Source organism: Lutjanus erythropterus, chromosome 2, assembly GCF_056507025.1.
Source record: "Lutjanus erythropterus isolate fLutEry1 chromosome 2, fLutEry1.hap2, whole genome shotgun sequence".
In the NCBI taxonomy this organism is placed as follows: domain Eukaryota; kingdom Metazoa; phylum Chordata; class Actinopteri; order Lutjaniformes; family Lutjanidae; genus Lutjanus; species Lutjanus erythropterus.
The window spans coordinates 28477450-28502220 of record NC_139318.1 but is presented as its reverse complement, the minus strand read 5'-3'; the positions used below and the strand labels follow the sequence as shown (position 1 = coordinate 28502220).

At 37.9% G+C, this 24771-nt stretch overlaps 2 protein-coding genes across 3 annotated transcripts; both read left to right on the top strand.

Moving 5' to 3' along the window:
• Positions 1–676: 676 nt before the first annotated feature.
• On the top strand, positions 677–5275 carry wdr82 (WD repeat domain 82). The gene is made up of 9 exons (XM_084736188.1): positions 677–1051; positions 2258–2355; positions 2940–3006; positions 3103–3202; positions 3293–3409; positions 3539–3694; positions 3940–4009; positions 4704–4846; positions 5049–5275. The coding sequence occupies exons 1-9, from the start codon at positions 891–893 to the stop codon at positions 5076–5078; spliced, it is 942 nt and encodes a 313-aa protein (XP_084592314.1). The 5' UTR covers positions 677–890; the 3' UTR covers positions 5079–5275.
• A 2064-nt stretch (positions 5276–7339) lies between these two features.
• On the top strand, positions 7340–20315 carry twf2 (twinfilin actin binding protein 2). Of its 2 annotated transcripts, none has more exons than XM_084736174.1 (9): positions 7340–7713; positions 14135–14308; positions 16504–16599; positions 16729–16833; positions 16953–16967; positions 17136–17261; positions 17937–18087; positions 18524–18645; positions 19610–20315. In XM_084736174.1, exons 1-9 carry the CDS (start codon positions 7711–7713, stop codon positions 19775–19777), a joined length of 960 nt encoding a protein of 319 aa, XP_084592300.1. In that variant the 5' UTR covers positions 7340–7710; the 3' UTR covers positions 19778–20315. The 2 variants fall into 2 exon arrangements, with proteins under 2 accessions (XP_084592300.1, XP_084592293.1); XM_084736167.1 differs by having other exon boundaries at positions 14130–14308.
• The last annotated feature ends 4456 nt before the right edge of the window (positions 20316–24771 follow it).

Sequence of the window (24771 nt, the reverse complement as noted above, 5' to 3'; positions counted from 1 at the left end):
AATTTACTCTGTTAACTCTGTTTTATATCGTTAGTACACTGTATTGGGAGCAACACTTCGTGTTATTTCTGTGTGGAAGTACCTTGCACAAACCAACAACAAGTACGGCCAGGATGAAACCATCGCGATAACTATCATGTCACGTGGTCTCCGATCGTGTCGTGTTGTAAAACCGTGATTTAGAAGGGAACCCCTGAGTGGCGAAACTCTCGCGAGATTTGTGCATATTGTTTCTTTATTGTGCAATTTCTTCAAACTACTTACGTTTTGAATTGTGAAAATACTGTTCTTAAAATATAAACAATTTTAGGGGCGAAAGCAAAAGGGAAAGTTCGTGATTTGGGTTAAAACATTAACTCTCGCGAGAACTTTTGCGAATACGGGGTTCTCCTCTAAAACGACATTCTAGTAGGGACCCTTTGATTTGCGAAACTCTCGCGACATTTGTAGTTTTTTTGGTCATTGTGCACCTTGTACATAATACTTATGTTTCATAATGTGACAACTTGATGTTTAAAATCTTGATGAACCGAAAACTCTTGGTTAGGGTCAGGAAAGACCATGATTTGGGTTAAAACCATAACTCTCGCGAGATGTTTCGCGGGTCTGGGGTTATCGACCATGGTTTTCGAACGATGCGCGTTCCAGATGATGAATATGCGCGTCACCGACGTGGCGAAGGCGGTGCTTTTCCCTCTCTCCTCACTACCGTGAATCAGAAGTATCACAGGCGGGCTTTCGTCGCCGTTTTTGAACTATACTTCTTAAAAAAGAACAGTTAGCACCATTATAATTCATATATATAGATCCATATAATCATAAAGGGACATCTGTAAGCCGATTTAGAGTAAAACGAGGGCGTGCTTCCCCTCAGACAGACAGAGGCCATCATGAAGCTGACGGACAATGTGCTGCGGAGCTTCAGAGTTGCTAAGGTGTTTCGAGAAAACTCAGACAAAATTAATTGTTTCGACTTCAGTTCAAACGGCGAAACAATTATTTCCAGCAGCGACGACGATTCGCTAGTCTTGTACGACTGCCAAGAGGGAAAGTAAGAGTGGTTTTATCCTTTTTACTCTATTGTTTTTGACGTTAGCTTCTTGCTATGCTAGCTAGCGAGGCCTGCTGCATTGCGATAATACATTTATTACAAGGTCTATATGTGCTACATGTTTGAACACACCTGCAACATTAATACCGTCAGTTTCTTGTGTCCAAAGTTGTGCGTATGTAAAAAAAAAATATGCGAGGTGTCCATCTTACAGTTAGAAGTGGGTATGTTTGATCTAAAACCATATATTGGTGGAAGACGATAACTGCGAACTTGCTAATAATGAAATTGTCTACATCAACTAATCAATATATATTTACGAGTAGGTGATCCACTGAAAAGGAATCATCAATTACTTTGATATTTTGGTCATTGATTCATCATGTAATTAATTATGTTTATGCATGTAAATTAATTAATTATTAAATTAATCACTAACTACTTTAATAATACTTTTTGGAAAACAAGGTCCGCATTCTCTCATTTCAGTTTCTCAAATGTGAATATTTTCTGCTTTCTTTTCTCCTCTCTGACATTAAACTGAATATCTTTGAGTTGTGGATAACCAAGACTTTTGAGGTCATTTGACTCATCTTGGACTTTGGAAAAGACTGAGCAATATTTTTCACTATTTGCTGACTTTTCAATCGATTTATCAAGAAAATAATGAACAGATTCATTGATGATGAAAGTAATCGTTTGCAGCATTAAAAGTAACTAATAATAAACATGACTGTTAGCTGCAGTCCTACAGTAACCTTTCAGTACTTGTCTGATTTACGGGACAAAACAACTGTTCATTATAAAATGTCAGAGCATAAAACAGTGTCTTAAAATTAGGTTTACTACTAATGATTCCTTTCATTATACATTAATCTGACAGTCATTTGCCAGATGAATTGTTTAGTCTTTTAACACATCAAAAATTGGTAAAACTGCTCGTCACAATTTATAAGAGCCCACAGTGACGTCTTAAAATTGCATCTTTTGTCCAACCAACAGTCCAAATCCCAAAGATTCTTCATTTACTCTCATAAAAGACAAACAGAAACAGCAAATCCTTACATTTAAGAAACTGTAACCAGCAAATGGTTGACATTTTTGCTTGAAATATGATTGAAACGATCAGTTCTCAAAACAATTGGCAATCGATTTTGATCTTTTATTAATTCAAATCCTTATTTGCACTCTTTTTTTGTGCGGCAGACCCAAGAGGACTCTCTACAGTAAGAAGTATGGAGTGGATCTGATCAGGTACACACATGCTGCAAACACTGTGGTCTACAGTTCCAACAAAATCGATGGTATGTTGATGCTCAAATACTCTTTTGTAGTTTGTTTTTGGTAACATTGCCGAAGTATGTTTTTAATTTAGATTCCTCAATTAATCAAATATTTTTTACTAAATATGTGTAATAATAATAAGATATGTGTGGTCATTATTAATAATGGGGATAATTATTTAATAATGGAAATAAAGGGCCAATATGATAGAGATATTTGTTGTGCATTTCACTCAGCTAGAGTTGAATTTCTTCATTGTAAAGTCAGAGTAGAAGACATTTTGCTGACAGATCTCTTACATCACCATTATGATATGCTTTACTGGTTGGGCTGTTGAGATGTTAGCCAGTTGTTGATACCCCTGTGGACTGCTGCTGGATCGGGGGGGACACGCTGCTCACTTTGGACTGAGGTAGTTGTTTGTACAGTTTGAGGGTCTGTGATTCTGCCCCATACAGGAGCTAACTGTACAAGTGACTGCCTTGCCCACGGTTGAGTCAACTCGTCAGACCTGCCAGACATCACCTTCATGTTTGGATGTTAACTTATTCCTTGCTGTTTCTGGTCACGTTTCACGTGATAATGGTTGTTATTATTTTCGAAGATACTATCCGGTACCTGTCCCTTCATGATAACAAATACATCCGCTACTTTCCTGGGCACAACAAAAGGTGAGGACTGGATTTAATGATATTCTGTCTGGACCTTGATTTGTGGAGTTGAAGGTTTCTGTTCTCATTTTTTCCTCCTTTTTTGCATCTGACCAGAGTGACGTCTCTCTCCATGTCTCCTGTGGACGACACATTTATTTCGGGCTCATTAGATAAAACGATCAGATTGTGGGATTTGCGGTCACCGAACTGCCAGGTGAGCATCAATTGTCGTTGCACAAAAATGTAAATTTGTAATGCGCTATGAAACCGATACTGACCTTCTCGTGTCATATGTAAATTTTAGGGTCTGATGCACCTGCAGGGGAAGCCAGTGTGCTCCTTTGATCCAGAGGGCCTCATTTTTGCTGCTGGAATAAATTCAGAGATGGTTAAACTTTATGATCTGCGGTCGTTTGACAAGGTTAGACATGTTTGTGTGTGAAAGGCAGTCCGTGATGTTCATTTGTCTAATTTTTAAATTAATTTTCTTTTAAAAATTGTTTTATGTTTATTTAATATTAGAATTTCTGATGATCCTTCTCATTGACAGGGTCCTTTTGCAACCTTCAAGCTGCAGTATGACCGAACATGTGAGTGGACGGGACTCAAGTTCAGCAATGATGGAAAACTCATTCTTCTTTCCACTAACGGTGGAGCTCTTCGCATCTTGGATGCTTTTAAGGGTGCTGTGCTACATTCCTTTGGGGTAAGAGACAAATCATCATCAGCAGAATGCGTGGGAGCATTTATGATTATTTGCAAAGAAAACAACATTTGGAAAACCCTCACACCTGTTCAGTCACAAATTCGACAAATTAAAACGATTGCTTTTTTGAGTTTTCTTTTATATTATTCTAAGGATCTCTAAACTTTCCAACAAAGTGTTTCGTCATTAATTTGAAAAGGGAAAAAAATTGCTCATGGATGCTGTTGTTCATTTCATTCCCACAGGGCTACAACAACAGTAAAGGTGTAACGCTGGAGGCGTCATTCACTCCGGACTCTCAGTTTGTTATGATTGGTAAGTTAAGATTGCTTGTTGTTGTCTTTTAGTTTTGGAAATAGATTATATCACCTTATGAACAATACCAACATTTTGACTTGATCACAAGCATAACAAGTCCCAAGTTAGTGGATGTAGAATTATACTGAAGCAACCACAGAATGGCAATATAGTCATGCACTGTTGTATGTGTGCTCAGCTGGGATATGTGTGAGAGCTGCAGTTTTACTACGTTAAGTTCACCGTGAATGTTTGCGATGTCCTATAATTAAACAAAAGACACTCAGAAAAAATACAACTGCACACCTTCTGAATTCAAGTTTCTCTCACCGTAAAACACACCACCTTCAAGCTTGACAGAAAAACTAAATAAAACTGAACAAAACTGTCTTTGTCATTCTTTCCACTTTTCCAACTGTCATCAGCTCTGGTTTGGTCGTAATAAATTATTATTTCACCACATCAGAGAATAATAGATACATATTCCGGCTCTACCGACACATTCTTGGGCTCAGTGGGTGTGAATGTGCCATTGAATTAGTCTGTCCCTGATCAGCGGCTCTCCCTTGTTCTTTGGAAGCTAACCATTAAATTAGTGTAAGTGGTCTGTAAATTGTCTCACAAAGATCATTCTTAAATAAAGGACTTACTAACTGTGTAAGTTGTGTTTTCATCCAACATTTGTTTTTGTTTGTTTGTTTGAATATTTCAGGCTCTGAGGACGGAAAGATCCACGTGTGGAATGCAGAGAGCGGCATGAAGGTGGCGTTATTAGACGGGAAGCACACGGGACCAATCACCTGTCTGCAGTTCAACCCCAAGTTCATGACGTTTGCAAGTGCCTGCTCCAACATGGTGAGTGCGGGCGGCAGAGTGGACGAAAAGCATTACTGAAGTAGATTCCTCAATGATTACGTCTGAAGCTGCTTTTGGTGATATAACAGTTGATTTTAGGGGGTTTTAGTACTAATGTGTTCATGTGATGTTGTTATAGTGAGGATTTAACAAATTAAACAATTAAAAATGAACGTTTTTGGATGTTTTTTCCATATTTCAGGCTTTCTGGCTTCCCACCATCGATGACTGATCAAGTGAAGAAGGCTTCTGTTGAAGGCCAAAGTCAAAGTGACCAGCAGGGGGCAGCACAGCAGCTTTGTGTACATTTCTGAGGAGAAGAGCTGCCTCTTCAAATCAAATTGTAAATAAGTAGTTTGCAGAAATAGAATAATTTGTCTATTGTGTTTTTTTATATTTCTATTTAACATTAAACCATTTGTTTGTAAAGATGTTTGTTTTGTCAACTTTATTATCGTGTTGTGTTGTTGTTAAGACATCAAATATTATCTGATTCAAGCAGAGTTTTTTTTTTATTTTTTCAAGAATGAATCCATCCAAACCTACTGAAATGTGTTTTTATTTTTGTCCTAATGCACCTTTGGTATCAGATTGTAAAGTCTGATGAATTGGCATAAAGTGAACTTATATAACATCTCTGCTATATGATTCACATTTTTATTGAACTTTTTGAAATAGAAATTATATTAGGTTATTAATAAACTTACAATAGCCTGTTTAAATGTTTAGATAGTTTATAGTGTATTCATGTCTAATTAGTTTTGAATTGTTTATGCTGAGTTTTAGTTGTCAGTGTAACATTTTCCAGTTTAATGTTTAGTTGAATTTATTTCATATACAAATACCAAAAAGACACATGTAGGAAATATAAAATAACGAGAGGGTGAGGTACAAACCTGTAATTAGGGTTCCTGCAGGCCCTGAAAGAGTAAAATCCAATAATCTGGTTTTTATGACAGTTATGATTTTAAAAATTAACATTTTGTTACTTTTTTCAAGTTAGATGTAACTTAAATCTTGCTTTTAAGTGTGTTTTGAGGGGAAAATTATTGCTAACACAGCAACAACAACAAAATGAAAGTCAGCACTGAACCATCATAAACCCTAATGCAAACTGCATGTACTTTTTTTTTTTACCTGTATGAAATGTGTAATAGGTCTTAAATTACCCTCAGTGGTCTTAAAAACCTGCTATGTAATGACTTCTATAAAAAAAAAATCACACAAGACTTAAAATGCAAACAAAAGACAATCACTTATACAAATATATAAATATTTGTGTTTCAGAATTAAAACAAAATGTGCAGAATTATAGCAAATAAATTACCACAAAAGAAATACAGCAAAAATTATTGGAAACAGCAGATATCAGTTTTAAATTTGTGGACCAGTGATTGTGAAAACGTTGTCAGCACAGTCAGGTGATTCATGACATCAAAAACATCTTACACAACCTGTTGTCATGTGCGGAGTAAGATGAGATGTTCAATCAGTTTTGCAATCTTTCCAGAGCAACATGCTCCTTCTGATCTAATTTGGCTCGTTTTTTAAATGAGATGAATCATCTGCTTTAGTTAATTTTATTGAAAAGTGACCGTGTACAATTTACAGCTTTAAAATAATTTACATGTGTAGTCCCTCGGCAGATCAAACCTAAGAAATGACACTAACAGAATTCAAAGTTATGTTCAGTAGAACACAAGTCCTGCAGTACCACGCTGCCTACACACAACAGCACATTACAAATGTGTGTTTATTAAGTAAAAATAAGCCGTGAAATTGAATTAGAGGTCCATTAAAACTCAGCAGCTTTTAACTTATAAAGTATAAGTTAATTTTGATGGAGTGCTGATAGAGCTTACATCATCAGACTGGTTTCCTCTGATTGGTGGCAGCGTTAGCGTCTCGGACGGTTCCAGTTTCTGTCTGGGCATTAAGCACAGACGGCATACAGAAGTCCTGAGAGTGCAAAGAGTCCTGTCTGACATTTATCTCTACAGTTCTCTGCAGTGATGAAAACACACATCTTTTTGTCCAGATTTCTAGGGTTCGTTTTTTATAAGGACTTGAGGTCTTATGACTGTTTCACCAGCTTGGCCCCAACATTTAATACATATGGGAAAATACTATAGCATTCATAAAGGTCTTGGCTGCTGGATTGAACCTTTTTTTTTTTACATGTTTCTTAAAGTTCAAAGTTGAATCACACAAAAGTATTTAAAATCAGTGATTGTCGCAGTGTGTCACAATTACAATCTGTCCACACGCTTGCCTGCGACAATACGTCTGCTGGTTCTTGGCTCAGAAGTTGGTTATTAGGTTTTCAGGTCACAGTGTCTTCCTCTCTCCACTGTAGGCCCCGGCGTCTGTGCGGTGGGGGGTTTCACAGGCCAGTGCCCAGAGCTGGACACTCAGCCAGTGGGAGCTAAATTTGGGAGAGAGGTGATCAGGTTCCCTCATGCGTGCACATGATACTGTCCTAGTTACTTGAGCGATGTCCCTTCTCACACCGTCACACTCTCTCAAAGAGTCCAGACACACTCAGCGATCCTCGGTTCTTCAGCAGTTAGAGAACAGTACTTGTACTCATACCATCTGAAGTAAAGGACGTGTTTACAACAGGCGTCTTCGGTTGGACTTTAGTGTCTCTTGACTGGACTGAATATTTGGGCCTGGTGTTGTGGAGAGCCAGTCCTGTCCTCAGCTTCTCCTTTGCCTCTCAACACCCCTGCTACAGCGCCTGGCGGGAGGAAGAGACTGCTGACCCGCCATGTTCCTCGCATTAGTGGTGACGCCAGAGCTCAGGGAGTTCCTGGCCAGGGCAAGAGGTGGAGCAGTGCGCCTCATCAAGGTGCGCATCCAAGATGGTGAGTGGCCCAGGACAGTGTGCGGTGGAGCAGTCAGTGAGATGGGGATGAGTTGGCCCTTAGTGGGATTAAATGTAAAGCCACGTTTCCACTCGATATACCTGGAATTTTTAGTCTCAGGAACTACTTTTCAAGAAACTAAATGGTTCCTTAAGCATGTTGTCTGTGTTTCAACTGTTTTCTCATTTGTCATTTTTGCGTGCAACTATGCTGATGTGACGGTAGCACGCAATTCCCCCTGGATTTTGTCCTCAACATAAATGCTTAGTAAGGTCTGGACTTCATTGTTTGTCGATCTGTTGTATGCTTTCTCATTTAACTCCACGTTGATGTTAAAGGACAATGAACAAAAAACAAGGAGTTTTAAAATCGGTGGCTGAAATTTTTCTGCAATTCTGCAAATACTCGCTCAAGCAGAAATGTGTTCTGCGCTCCAAGACCCACTCCCGAATATCACGTTTCCACTGCAGCAGCTTTACCCAGGGACTAGGAACCTTTTGAGGAATTCAGTATGTTTCTACCACAGGGATATTATTTTGTCCCCCTGAAAAGAAAAAAAAAACATTTCTGTATAGTCACGCATAAAAATAACATAAAAGACAACTGTTGCTTTTTTTAATTGGACTTTCTGGGTCTTTAGACTGCAGTGGAAATGGGCAACAAAAGCCAACCTCATAGTTCCTTGAAACGTTGTTAATGGGACTAGTACTGGGAAAGTACTGTCCCCCGAGCAGGGACTTTTTGTGGGGCAAAATTATGTCCTCAGAACTTGATTTAGATACTTGTCACAAAGTCCCCCATAGGTCCCTAAGGTTCCTGCAGTGGAAACGTCTCTTCAGATATAAATCATGATATTATTTGTGTATGACGGCGTAATTTAAAGTATTTAATATTTGTTCATTTTATTTATAGCGTGTGATCAATGTGAGCAAAAACATCTTACACAATCTGTTGGCAACTGATCAGAACACGTCACTTTCCAAATCGACACTCAACAAATCATCATCTGGAAAAACAAGTCCTGTATGCGAGGATGATAGTTGCCACACAAAACTCACACCAAAACACTGGTTACTGGATAAATAACACTACAGACCAGAGGAAAAATATATGTTTTTTTTTTTATCATGGGGTGAGCTGTCTTTTAAAATGAAACAGGGTCTGCTTGTGGCCACTAATCACACATGATGGGCTTTGAGTTGAGAACAGCTCAACCAAAGAGACGTTTTCTCTTCCCAGGATGATTCCTTTGAGAGATTTTTAGAGGTCTGAAGAAAGGTGAAAGTATCCACTGTTCACGACAAAAACATTTTAAAAATAAAGATTGTTTGGTCTAAGGGAAATACAGTTTTCCGTTCTAATCCCTCTAATCGTTTGAGGTTACCTGGCCTCCACGTTGGAAACCTCTGCTTTATAATTTGTACTGAAAACACGGCTACAGGGACTGACTGCTGCACCGGGTCACTGATAATCAGAGTACCTCAGATTCTTTTGAACTGCCAGCCATTACTGTGGACTTCCATTAAACATAAAATGGACAGTCATTGTTTGTTTGTTTTTTTACTTGACTACTGGCTGTAATGGCTTTGAGTGGCTCAAAAACCTTTCAAACCAGTCCTGTTGTCCCTTTTTCATGAGCAGGAAACTCTTTGTCCTTGAACTATAGACCAGTGGTTTCCAGCCTGAGGGTTGGGACCCTCACAAGGGCTCATGAGATCAACCTAAGTGGTAATGAGATGATTACTATATGCAGAATTATGTCTCTTTTTAAGCCTTTCACCTTTTAATTTTTTTTCTTGTGAAGCAAGAACAAGTTTTACTTCACCATCTAAAACTTACTCACATTAAAATAAGTTTTAATATTGAAGTCACTGAGTAATGAATACAAGTGTTCTAAAAGACTCCTCTAAACATGTATATAATATGTAACCAATTTATATTTTGTTTCCTGCACAATATAAAATATTTAACCTACTGTATTTCTCAACTGCAACTGTATTTTTCAGTTAATACAATTTGACATTGGTATAGAGAAATGTAAATTATTGTACTACTTTTAAAAAACAATTATAGCATAAACCACAATAATCAGTTTGTGAGGTAAAAATGCTCTTAAAATGTGCCAGATCTCTTATTATTGATTATTGTTTATAATCTGAGCAGAAGTCAGTCAATTAAGGCAACTTGTGATCCTAGTACTGTTTTGCATGTTAGTACAATACAGTGGGTGTTTGCTTTTGGCCCCTGGCCCATCATTAAGTTTCAGTTTTGGCTCTCCAAAAGAAAAAGTTTTGTCGCCTCTGAACTAGATAAGAAATATAATAAAAATGAGAATATTTGTTATTTCTGGCTGCTATCTTTATTTGGATTACGAAACAACTTGAGAAACAGGTTGAAAATCTTAATTATTGTGACACAAACAGAACATTATTCGTCCAGATGGTTTTAGGAGTCTTTAAAGATTATGGAAATACCTTCAGAGGAGCTGTTAGTGTTGCTAAATGACCGTCTAGATTTTCCAAAGATCTGTTTTTGCAGAGAAAAGGATGTTCAGAGGCGCATGAGGTCATGTGAGTAAGAATTGTGTCGAGGCGTCACAAGTGTCTGTGACTTCATATCATGGGTCATGAACAAAAACAGAAGTTGGTCAACCACTGCTGCTGCAGACTTTGTCTAACTTCTAGGAAAAGAGGATTGCTCTGTGCATCAGCCGTGTGAGAACAGATGTTCCATGTGTCAGCTGAGCTGTCTGTGAAGAACGGTCAGTGAGGCAATAGGTTTCTAGGAGGACTGATCTGTTCATGAGGTGTTTATCTCTTGTTTGGGTATCTGACCGTCTGTAATCTGATTCATGACAGATGCATTCTGGGACATTTTGGGGGCTATCTTTGCAGACTGAGGCTATCGCATTAAATATCTGGTCTTATATTTGAGGATTGATGTCAACACAGGCGAGACAGAGGGGTGTCAGCTCTGTTTTACCCCCTTCACTAAAGCACAGTGATCTGCCTGGGTGTCACACAGCTATTTTGAGCCACATGTGACTTGACATGGTCGCTCGCTGCTGCCCAGTGACACTCGTGCTCGTCCCAATGTCAAAAGAGAAACAAGATCATTACAGACAAATTTCATCACCCTGGCTTGGCGGTTTCCTTTCACCAATCTGTCCAATGAGAACACTTGTCTCTTTATTTATTACTTTGCTTTAAACTTTAAGAAAACAGACTATAAACAACACCTGAAGTGAGTTATTTACACACAGTTTAACACTGTCACAGGCCTATAAAGACTGAGAGAGAATGGCTAATGGAAAGTATGTGTGTGCGCAGAGCTGGAATGTGTTGTGCCTCAGAATAGCATCTTACCCCCAAGAGACGGTCCGGAAATCCCCCTGCACCCCACATGGACATCGGACTTCAGGTCTCTGTGTGTTTCGTAGATTTCAGTCAGTCAAGCTCCTTCATTAGGGGTCTGATTGGTAGGTTGCGTCAGCTCAGAAATTAATCTGGTAATATTTTTAAACCAGAGGCGGGTCTTTGCCTATTTTCACCACCGCACAGGAAGCAAATGTGGAGAGCAAACAGTCAGACATCATGGACTCTCAGTTGAGGTTTTCAGTTTGACTTTAGTGAGTTTACACATGAAGTTTTGAGCACTGACACCGTGTTAGTGGTTTGCCATGGACCTGGACTGATGGTTGGGCCAAATAAAGATATTTGAAGATGTCACTTCAGGCTTTAGAAAACTGCAAAGAGCATTTGTCCCTATTAAATGATATTTCATAGACCAACCAATTAATCTATTAATTTAAAAAAATATATTTTTTTGTAAAAATAATTGTTTCAGCCCTAGTTGATCAAAAACAAAGAGGTGAGGGTTTACTGTGTAGAAGGTGGAAGAAATATGAAAATCTTTTATTTAAAAGTAAAAGTAGTACAGAGTAGAAATACTCAGTAAGGCCGCAGATATACTTGCTTTACACGGTGTGTTTGCATATGCATCCCTATGCATCATGGCTGCCTCACGTATCCTGTGTCCATTTGGAGCGATGGTCATGCATGTCCTCAGAACTGGACGCAGGATACGTGAGGCAGCCATGATGTATAGAGATTCGTAGACACGTATGCGAACGTGTAGTTACAAGAGAATATATCTCTGGCCTAACAAGAAAAGTTCTAGTAAGTATTGGCATCAATATATAGTTAAATAGAATAATGTATATTGTATTATTGAAGTCTAATTATTGATGCATTCATATGTACAAAGCTGTAGTCTGTGCATTTCAACAAGGGGTCTTATATTTATTCATACTGATACATCATAATTTATTAATTATATTTTGTATTGTTAATCTGAATCTGGAAAGTAACTAGTAAATCACGTTATTAAATAAATGCAGTGGTGTAAAAAGTATAATATTTGCCTTTGAAAAATAGGAAAACAGAAATATTCAAAGAACAAGTATGTCAAAATTGTACTGAGATTCAGTACTTGAGTAAATATACTTTCCACCACTGGTCGGCAGTATTTGAGTTTACATACCACCACATGAAAATATACTATGGTTGTTTATATTCAACTCAACTTTATTTATAGCTCCTTTCATACAGACATACAGATTAATGTATAAATATGTAATCAACAACATCTGCATGAAAAGACATATGTTATATAATCTGTTTCAATCATGACTTATGGCCCAGTGGGATGATAGTCTCTGTATCTGCTGAGACTCTGCCTGTATTTCCTTATTTTTTCTCATTGTTTTGCTTTGCTTGGGATGTTTCACCACCTAAAAACATCGGTATTTAAGGTCGTGATGCATTTAGGAACAGCTCCTACTGACTCTACCTTCAAACAACACAGACATAAATCAAACTAAAAAAGCAATAATAAAATTTCAACAATGAAATAAAATGTTAAAAATATAGTAGAATTGAAGCAAAAGAAATACCAGGAGTAAAAATAATGTGAAAAACAATGATTGAATCTTAAAAATGGAGGCGAATGAGATAGTTCACCCAAAAATGAAACTTCAATCATTATCCACTCACCCTCATGCCGATTTAAGGTGAGGTTAAGTTTTTCAGTCCACAAAAGACTGCTGGAATTTAACAGACAAAAAAATGTTGCAGAATCTCACAAACAATTTAAGTGAATTGTTACCAGTTTTTTTTACCACTTCAAAATATACAACATAACATAAAATGCCCCCAGCACACCCAGCTGACTTGAAAAACGTCATGTACACCATGTTTTAAGCCTAAATCTTCACTTTAGGTCTTGAGCCTGGAGCCATATTAATGTGCATGTGCACACCATCTGAAATGATTGTGTGTGGTGTGAAGGTGTGCAAGTGAACGGCAGCTGAAAACTAGTCAGCAGTCACATAAATTATCTGGAACATTCTGTAATGCTGTTTTCCTGTGAAACTCCAGTGTTTTATCGACTAAAAAAAAATTAAACCTGACCCTCAGTCTGCATGAGGGTGAGTAGAAAATGACTGACCTTTAATTTTTGAGTGAACTGTCCCTTTAAATACTGTACTTATAAATACTATACTTAAGATTTAGAGACTTAGTAGAGACCATGCATAAGGTCAAAAATAAATTACTACCAGAAATTGTTTAAAAGTAGTTTAAAATTAGACAAAATCAATATGACTTGACAGGAACATACATGTACGAGAGACAAATGGACAGGACTAATTTGTCTAGTATGTAATAACATAAAAACAAAATGTAATGTGACTACACATACATAAAGGCACTATTATATTGTAGCATTTTTAAGCAAATCAATAATTAATGAAGCAAGGGATAATGTATAGCAGGTCATTATTGTGAAATAACCCAGACAGGGTGATGCAGGAATGTATGTTAACCCACTTACATGGTTACTTAACAAAACAAAACAATAATTTGACACAGAATATTGATTTTAAAATGATTTTGTTGGTTTAAAAATGATTTTATTGCTCCTCCAGAGTCTGTGAGCAGAATGGTGTCCATAGCAACAGCCTGTTCTTCATAGCAACAGCCTGTTCTTCATAGCAACAGTCTGTTATACATAGTAACAGTCTGCTATAAAGAAATAACAGAATGCTGCAATTGTCCAATCAGAATTGAGTGTTTAACAGAGCCATGTAATAACACATTATAACATGTATAATAAGCATAAATTTGGCACAAATTCTGCACCTGCCATGCTTGACACTGTACACCTGCTTCTTGTCATAAAGTTGTAATAATTGTCCTAGCTGTAAATCAATAGTGTCAGTGACTGCAGACTGTTGTATCATGTGACTCCAGCTGTGTGTGTGTGAATGTGTGTGTGTGTGTGTGAATGTGTGCTGTAAAGGGCACACTGTCGGGGGTTTCAGTACTGTATGTGATGAGTACTGGTCTGATTTTCAGAGCAGCTGGTGCTGGGGGCCCACAGAGAGCCAGAAAAGAGCTGGGACCAGGACTACGATCGCTTCCTGCTTCCTCTCCTGGACGACCAGGAGCCCTGCTACATCCTGTACCGCCTTGACTCCCAGAATGCACTGGGTTACGAGTGGATCTTCATATCATGGTCTCCTGACCAGTCTCCAGTACGTCACATCACATTATTGCACATTGTTGTTCATCGGTGAAAGTCTCAAATATACCCATCTTTAAGGAAGTTAAAGGAGTATTCCACCAATTCAATATTACATTTTCATATAGCAGAAGGGAGATCAGATTCAGAATCAGCTTAATCGGCCAAGTATGTGCTCACATACAAGGAATTTCACTCTGGTTTTTCCATTGCTCTCAAAGTACTCATAGAATAGACATGACAGCTGAACAAATAAATCTATAGAGTAAATAAGTGACAAAATGAGTGTATGAGAAGCAAAAATAACCAACCAAAAGTAAAAAAAAAAAAAAACTGTATGCAAGAAACATATTTGTAAGCTGTACAGTATACATCACAAATAGTGCAAAGGAGATATATTTTGATGAGAAAAAATAGCCCCTTGTCCCTTGATTTTTTGGAAGAACCAAAAAATCCTGCTCTCTCTCAGTGATTTGAACTGACTTCATTCACCTGTTAAAGTGAATACAGACAAACAGCATCAGTACCGTAGTGAATATCAACACAAGCCACGAGTCTGAGCACCTCCATGGATCCAAACAAACCATGTAAATGAAGTCTTCTCATTGTAAACAAAACCTTACTGAAGTACCAGTACGACCAGTTGTGTCAAACAATCAACCAAATAGGTACATATCATACAAGAGTAAATATAAAAGGATGGATATGTATCTTACAGTAGAAATTCCATTAGATCTACTAAGAAGACCAAAATAAGCCACGTTTAATAACGTTCTGAAAATAAAGTCAGAATTCTCTTTTTTTTTTGTTTCAGTCTTATCATCTCTTCTCATTTTGAGATGTTATTTAGTGCATAGTACTTTTTTAAATAAAGACTGATAGGCTGCTAATAATAATAATTACAGTCAAAAAAGCACCAATCACAAAAATGTCCACAAAAAAAGACAAGTAATATGTCTGCTACCCACTGAAAAGTTCAGTGGGTTCAAGGGCCAAAACCATGATCACATAAGAAGAAACCTGACCTCAGAAGGCTATCTTAGGCCTAGCATGGGTCATGCTCCAAAAATGCTGGATCCTACATTTCCCATAACGCAACTTAATAGCATCTTTCATGAGGCTCCGTCTGCCTGGTGACTGCCCTCATTTTTTTAAAACCCCACACCCCCCAGTGAGCTACGTCTGTTGCTGAGAACACGGAGTTGCACCTGTGTATTACCATGTGAAACGGTTTAGGCACCAAAAGTACTCAGTCAGGTTTAGGAAAAGATCATGAGCTGGGTTAAAATAAGAAACAGTCAGTAAGGGGTGAATGTAGTATGAAGAGCGACAGAGTCCATGTCTGGAGGACAACGGCGTACATGCACTGATCAAACAAAGAACTTTCACACGGGTTAAGGTTGGTTTCTCATGTAAAGCAGTTATTTCCTCCCCTTTTCTCCTAGAGTGTAGAACCAATCACACTGTGATCTTTTACATCTTAATTAGATAAAATTAACTGAAACACTGCCACATCCACAGCTCCCAAGAGTTCAGGGGGGAACTTAGCATTAGACAAAAGTTGGCAATTGCCTTCGGCCCTAAACCCAAGGACTCCATAAAAAGCCTCATAAAGTTATGGTTAAGGTAGTTTATTTGTTTGTTTGTTTTATTTTTTGCTAATTAGTTATGTCTTTCTAAAAATCCACATGCTAAAATGGCCTCAGAATGCTTAATTCATGTCTCAGGTCCTTCCCACTAACTTCCAAGATCTTCTTGTGCATCTGCAGAAATAATTCAGAAAGACAGTAGTCAAGTTGACTAGAACTAGAGTAACTTGAGTTACTGGAACTACTAGTAACTAGAGATACAAGAGTATCTGCTGCTGTACCACCAGACAGTTTCTTTTCTAAAGCCTGAGACTAATTAATATTTACTCTGTTAGTTTATTTCTATGACTTATTATTTGTTCAAGGATTGAAAAAAATGGAGAACAGGGGATGTGGATGGCCCCATGCCTGTGTTTGCCTTAGGCTGTAAAACTCAGACTTCCAAATATTTGTAGTCTCAAGTGCAATTTGAGAAGAGTCTGATGACATCATCACAGTTGTCAATGATGTCATGAGGGTTAAAATTGGAGGAGTGCCATACCTAATTACATCTGAAAGCATTTTTTGACAGCGACATATATAATAACAGTACAAGTATTTCCTCCTCTGATGTTTGCAGGTGAAACAGAAGATGTTGTACGCTGCCACTCGTGCCACAGTGAAGAAAGAGTTTGGCGGTGGCCATGTGAAGTATGAGATCTTCGGCACAGCTGAGGTCAGAAATATTTAAAATTCATTTTAATTCACTCTGACAGATTGTCTATTCTGCTGTGAGGACATGCTTTTTAGGGGCATCTGTCCCGTGCTTCGAGTAAAGCGCCTCTTGTTTTGCTTGCAACACTAGGAGGACATCTGTCTGCTGGGCTACCAGCGTCATGTGTCATCCTGCTCAGGTCCGGCCCCGCTCACATTAGCTGAACAGGAGCTCCAGAGGATCAAAATCACAGAGGTGAGAGGTCAACATGCCCGCAGCAGTGTGGTCATCAGTGCACGTGCTGAGGTCTGCTTGTGCCTTTAATATAATTCCTATATTTGAAATCCAACTTTTTGTTGTGTTTGCTTTTTCAGGGCCGGGTTAAACAGGTATGTTGATACGTTACAATATATATTTTTTGTATTCTTTAATAGGTTTTAATTAAAAAATATATCTATATTTACACTACTATAGAAACACATTACCCCATTAACACTTTTTGGATCTGCCTGTAGATGTTTTTTAACATTTGTGTGTTTGCTTGCTGCCCCCTGCAGGTGAAGACAGAGATCAGCGTGGAGAGTAAACACCAGACACTTCAGGGCCTCGCTTTCCCTCTGCAGGAGACGGCAAAGAGAGCCCTGCAGCAGCTCGCCCAGAGACGCATCAACTACATACAGCTGGTGAGCCTGACGAGTTGAGAGTCTAAGAGTGAGGTTGCTGTACTGTTCCACTGCAAACCATCGTCTGGAGCAGATGTGTTGATATATGGAACACCTGGTTAACGCTTTATTTGAAGGGGTGTCATTAGACTGTCATAATCATGTCTGTTAATCATGATACTTGTCATGAACTAGAAGGAGTCTTTATGAATGTTTAAGATTGTTGTCATTCAGTCAGTTATGTCATTTTTTAATTTTTTAATGTGTGTTGTATAGACTCGACATTAACCAAGATAAAAAAAAAAGTCTTTGTTATGAAAGCTTGACATTATGGTTTTCTTGCTGGATTTGGCTTCTGGCACCCCAACACTTTGATAATGTCAAGTTGTCATAACAAAGACACTGACAGGTTATGTTTTCTTGATTAATGTCAATGTGTCATAACAAAGACACTACCGGCTTGATTAATGACATCTCAAACAATGTCAACTTTGCATTAAAAAATGACATAATTGACCAAACTTAATGACACCAGCCATAAACATTCATGTTCTCCTTCATGTTCATGACAGGTTATGACATGGTTATGACAGTGTAATGACAGTCTTATGCACACCCCTTCAAATTGAGTGTTGCCACCTTCTGATTTTTGATAACTAAACACTCTGTAAACAATGAGTTATTATTGTGTTTCAGAGGTTGGATGTAGAGAAGGAGACGATCGAGCTGGTTCACTGCAATCCAACAGAAACTCGTGATTTGCCCCGCAGAGTTCCCAAAGACACTCCCAGATACCACTTCTTCCTTTACAAACACTCCCACGAAGGAGACTACCTGGAATCTGTTGGTATGTCACTGATCGACGCTCTCTGACAGCACGCACAAAGAGGTGCACATCTGGACCGCAGATACTGAGAGAGAGAGAGAGAGAGGGAGAGAGAGAGAGAGAGAGAGAGAGAGAGAGAGAGCAATAGTGCATCCTTTCTCATCTACATCAGTGATTCACAACTGTTTTGGCTAGAGACCCCTTAAAATGAAGCTATAGTTACTTGTAATTTGATTTTCCTTCTCTCGTGGTTTCATCTGAAGAATTTGTATTGGCCTGAAGAGGAGAAACTATCCAGTATTTCACATGCAATCTAATAATAAGTCAGGAAAGATCAATCATAATTTTGTGTTTCCTTGTTTATTCCTTTAATTACCTAGTAACAACCCATAAATGACTGATTTTCATCAACACAAAATATTTACATATAAATCTTCTTCTCTTTTCCTTTCTACAGTGTTCATATACTCCATGCCAGGATACAGCTGTAGCATTAAGGAGCGGATGTTGTATTCCAGCTGCAAGAGTCGACTACTGGAGGAGGTGGAGAAAGATTACCATTTGGAAATTGCTAAAAAGGTACCGGATGGATGGAGGGAGAGGGATAGAGGATTATATAATACAGTTTCATACAAGGTTGTAGCCACAACTGAGATCACTGACGTCATGTTGTGTTCTCTCATTGTGGGTGTTTTACAGGCTGATTTCTGTGTCTTTTGACTCAGTATGTTTACATTTGACTACTTTTACATGAACAAAAATCCAAAAAAAAAAGATAATGAGTGTTTCTCCATGAGAACAGCAGTGTGGAGACGGTTTCACACAGTATTCCAGTAAGCCAATCAGAGGCAGAGTAGAATGAGTTAAGCCTTCGCCATCCTGGGAAAATAAATATCACATCGATGGAACCTGGGACAAATTTCTCCTTTCCTGTTTCCTGTGCTTAGATATGCTGTGTGCTAGGCTCATTTATGTTGAAAAGAAAATTTTGTAGATGATTAAAAGACATTGCTTTGGGACCAACAGACTCACATCTTAAGTTAGCTGATGTTAACAAAATGCTAGACTAAAAAATTGATCAACATCAATTGTTACCTAGCTTGTTACATCTGATAGTCAGTGTTAGCAAAATGCTAGCTAAAGGCCAAATTTACATAAATGGCTAGGTAGCTGGATAGCTAATCCAGGTTGTGTCTAGGAAGGAACCCAAGACTTTCTGGCAAAAACAAGGACACATTGTTGAGGCAACGAAAACTAGCCAAGTAGCACATGGACTAGCACAAATCTCACAAATCTTGTATTTCTTTCTAGACACAACCACTAATACATCAGCTGTTAGCCAGCTAGTTACATCTGATAGCTAATGTTAGAGGTGTACTTTGCGGGATTTTGGACTTTTGACCTCAGGGTTTTTAAAATTTTAAAATTCTGGTTACAACATAGTTTATATACAGTTCCAACCTCACGCAAACTCAAGTTGTCAATAAATGTCAATTTTATGTCTGGATTGAAGTCTTATTTTTATTTCTGCGTCTGTGTGCAGTTGGAGATTGATGATGGAGACGAACTGACAGAGGAGTTTCTGTATGACGAGGTCCATCCCAAGCAGCACGCCCACAAACAGGCCTTCGCTAAGCCCCGTGGCCCGGCAGGAAAAAGGGGACACAAACGCCTCATTAAGGGTCCAAGAGAGACCATACAGGACAGCTAGAGGAGGACACATATTCTCCTATAGTCCAGTCTGCAGTTCCAGCCCCCGTGCCTTATTACCCTTGACCCACTAACACCTCGTCAGGCGCTGAGGAACGGGCACAGTGATGGATTCCCTCTGCTGTTTGTGTACTGAAACACTTGTGCTATATAACAAACATGTTTTTGATGGAAATATGCTGATAAATTATCTTTAATATGTCTCCCCGGGGACAAATATAAAGATATGTGACATATCTAAGAAAACATAATGAGTTTAACAATAAATACACTATTTATTTAAAAGAAAGAGTCTGGAGGCAGAAACCCAGACAGATGGCCTTGTTACTGTGAAGTTAACCTGTCTGGTTCTTCCATGCTTAGAAAAATACATCTTCAGTTAACAGTATAATGGACCTGTACTGAATTGTAAATGTATTTTCTCATTTTGCAGTCCTCATGTCTAACCTCTAATACAGGTTTTGTATCAACAATGTTTGTAGTAAATAAACAATGTGAAAGGAAATTCTAAATAAAACCTTGTTTATACTGTGGTATTAGACCTTTGTACAGATTTGTGTATTTTTAGTTAGCCTGCAATGTTTACTACATGGAAAAACCTCCTGTCACGTGCCTGTAAATATTCTACATGGTTTGGATAGACACGGGATAATTCAATCTCTGATTAGAGGGGTTTTAAATTAGACCAACAGCTGTACATTCAGGCATCTGCTCCAGTCGTCAACGCCCTCTTCGCACAGCAGTGAAGTGCAGTGAGCGTGTAGTGTTGAGTGAAAGACTGCACTGTGTTGATTTCCCTGCATGAAAATCAATTCAGCAGGAGTTCTGGACAGAGTTTTTTAAGTGCAAATGTGCAACCGTGGCTGTGTCATCAAATGACACATCAAGATTTTCAGTTACAAGAACACTTTTCATGACTGGTAACAGCTCTTTTTCAGGTTGCTTTGGAGATTATCTCAGCTGTGAGACCAGTCTGTGAAGATGTTGTCAACTTCTTCACCTCTGTCTTCCACATGCCTCTGCAAAGTACACCGCCTTCGAAGAACTGGACCAAAGTCAAGTCAAGACTAGCACTACTAACACGCATGCACAGCAGATGGGCTGGTCTCTCTCACTTTGTTTGTCAGCTAATAGGCCATAATTAAGGCTTTTGGTTGACAAACAAACTCAGTTTGATTAGTTGCCTTTATGGTCTACATAAGGCTGCACAGAAACTACTGTAAATGCTAATATCAGCATGCTAACAGGCTTGCCATGACAGTGCTAGCATACTATTTTGCAATTGTTATATTTGTTAACAAACTTATTCTATTTTTATTTGATATGGAAATGTCCATGTACAATATAAAAGGTCCACTGTGTAAGATTTACGGTGATCTATTGGCAGAATATGACAGAAATGGGATATAGACTAATGTATGTAACGCTTTCATTGGTGTATAATCAGCTAAAACAACAGATTGTTTCTGACTTTGTGACTTCAGAATGAGCAGCTTACACTTACAGAGGGCATGGGTCCTCTTCCATGCTGTCTGCTATGTTAGACTGCCATGTTTCTACTAAAGCCCAGAACAGACAAACCAAGCATTAGCTCACTGAAATCGCTGGTGCTTGTTCATATATTAAAGGGTTTGTCTATGTTTATAAAAAAAACAGAATTTTAAGATGGTTAAAAGATGTTGCTCAATGACCTGTATACACATCATGGTCACATCTTAAGTAATCTAATGTTTGCAAAACACGCTAGATAACTATCTAGCTAATATATGTCAATTATTAGCCAGCTAGTTACAGCTGATAGCTAATTTTATCATAATGCTAGCTAACTAGAGAGCTAATCTACATCAGTACTTTACTAGCTAGTCATAACTAATAGTTGATCATAGCAAAATGCTACATAACTAGCTAGCCAATCATCAATTGCTAGCTAGTTAAGCATTTAGCTCAAATTTTGCTGAAATTAACAAACTGGAGAGAATTACTGTGGCTTTTATAGGTCCTCCATCTTCAAAGTGGAGTTTTCATTTTAACATAGATGAGCCTGATACTTAGCATATCTAAATACAGGAACAGTCAAGGAAAAAGTTGACCGAGGTTCTGCTGAGTACCACACTTGCTCAGCTGTTAGTGAAGCACAGAGCAAAAAGGGGCGGGACTTAGGAAGGGTCAACTGTTGAGACATTTTACCTGCAAGTGTCGACCTCATGGTGGTGCTGGAGGAAAAGTCAGGGAATCACCAAAGTCAGTAGGATTCATCCTCCATGCCTCTACTTATTGTCATGACAGTCCAGCCAATAGTTATATATATATTTTAGTCTGCGGTGAACCAACTGAACTGACTTTCTAATCCACCACCTCGAGCCAAGCTGCTATGACTAAAATTTATTGTCACATTTTAAACATTGTGCCCTGGAACAAAATGTATTTATATATTTAGTGGAGGACAGCCGTACTCAGCAGTTCTCTCCAGGCCTGTTCCCTGAATAAAGCTCTGCTGGTGAATAAAGTTCTCTCTCATAGAACAGATGGATTTATGCTGCTGATTCCAGGCAATTGAAGCTTTTCTCAGAATCTTCAGGGAACACCCATTTTGTTTCCACGTTGGAAGAGGAGGACAACAGTTATTCATTGTGTGCCAAACATCAGTCCACATAACACTTAGTAAAATCTGGTATGTAGCGTGCTGGTGCTCACACAGGAAAAGTTAAGTATATTCAAGGTATCAGTACACAAATATGTGGAGTGCGGTCCTGACAGGCAACTATTGTCCTGCGATCCACTGCGTCATGGAAATGAAAGAGTTAGTCACAGCTGGAAATGATTAAAATAAACTTGTGCACAAAGGTGGTGGAACAGCTTAAAATGAAGATCTTAGACAACAAAATATAAAATGTTTTGGAGACTGTTTGATTTAATGTGTGAAAAATATGAAAAATGAAAACAAAAGCACTAAACTGGATGCATGTATTTTATCTGCTTTAATAGATGAGAGTGGGTGCTTTTAGTTAAAAGAGATTTCCAGAAGTATTCAGATCCTTTACTTAAGTAAAAGTACTAATACCACACTGGGGAAATACTCCATTACAAGTGGATGTGTTTTTAGTGTCTAACAATGCAGCATAATGTTGTCTTTAGTCAATGTTTCTATTAACATTAATATCCCACATTTATTTGCTTTGCATGTGTTGTTTTCTGACCCTCTGTGTTACATGTTGACAGTGTAGTATAAGAATGTCTTGAATTATGTTTCTGTTAACTTTAATATTCAATATATCATCGTTCTGCATGCTTATAAATGATAAATGATGAATATTTTACCTTATATTCATTTTTTAGGGTGAGTTTGACACATTTGTCCAGGGACTACAGATGAAAAATAGCCACTTGGGTCTGTTGCATTTACAGTCATGTTTATTCATTTGCACTGTCCCTTTTAAACAAACCAATAAAATAGAACAAAGTAAAAAAAAACTTAATTACTACTAAGTTAAAGTAAGTATTATTAGCAAAATTTACTTTAAGTATAAAAAGTGAAAGTTGTCATTCTGCAGTGAAATGCTCCTTGTCAGTATATCTGAAATTTTTAATATTACTGCTACATTAATGTGTATGCTGCATTTCTACTGCTGTTGTTTAAGGTTGTGCTAATTTGAACTGCTTTATGTACAGTTGGGTGGTTTAAATGCATCATCATCATATATGACTGTCCTGTGTCTCTAAAAAGCTCAGAAAAGCATCTCTGTGTTTAACTTTGTGATGGTGCAGTTAATACAAGAGGGATTTTTAAAAGTTTATTTCACTTAAAAACCCATGAAAGAGCAACACTTCAGTTTATGAGAAAAATATTCACATTCAGAGTCAGCGAATGAGATGTTCTGGTTTTCACTGGACTAGAGGGGTATGGAAAACTGTAATCTGAAAAGTAACTAGTAATTTAAGCTTGGCAGACAAATGCAGTGCCTCTGAGATGTAATGGAGTACAAGTATAAAGTTGGATAAAATGGAAATACTCAAGTAAAGATCAAGTACTTTGAATTTGTGCTAAAAGATATAATCTGCAACATTTTCCTAAAAAGACGATGTATAAATTTATATTACATAATCCCTTTAAGTAATCACTTATGACCCACAACAAATCTGTGGTGGTGTCTGTATCTTCAGAGACTCTGCTCTCTGACTGTATTTCCTTATTTTCTCTCTGTGCTTAGGACTTTTCAGCAACCCAACACGTTGGTATTTGACATCCCAGTGTGTTTACAGACAGTTCGGACAAATGTGAATCTACCTTTAATTATACTTGAGTAAACAGACTTAGTTGCTTTCCACCAGAGCCTGGTTTATTCTACAAAAGTATCATATCCTGCATTGAATGTTTTGTCAATGTTTAGAGTCAGTGTTGCTGGAGGCACGCAGGGCTTTACTGCACCAAATAAGTTCTGTGCCTTGTCCACTTACTTTTTCTAGGAACCAACTTTGTAATCTTTTGCCTTTTAGTCATGATCAAGATGAAAAAGTACAACCACTAGAATTTTATTGACACAATCACAACATCAAAAACGGCAAATGAGCAACAAACCCTGAGGATAAACAGTGTAAAGACCTTTTTAGGATTGTGTCCACTAATCATAAAGTAAACACTGACTGCCTTTGTATGCCTCTAGATCTCGTACCATCACAGCGTAACACAGCAATGACGTGAATCCAAGAATTGATTGGGGCTTGTAATTCCAAAATATTAAAATGGAAAACTGCACAGTTTGGTCCAATGTACATATTTTATAACAAGGCAAAGTATTTGATCACTATAGATCTTTTATCAGGGAAAATATTTGACAAAAGGGAAATCTCATGTACCCATTCCTGATATTTTGGTCTGTTTTCATTTTTTTTGTGCCAGAAAACATCTTTGTCCTTGAGTAACTGGAACTCACAACTTAAAACAAATTAAAACTGTGTTAAAAAAAAACCCCAACAACCTTGAAATCTAAATGTAAA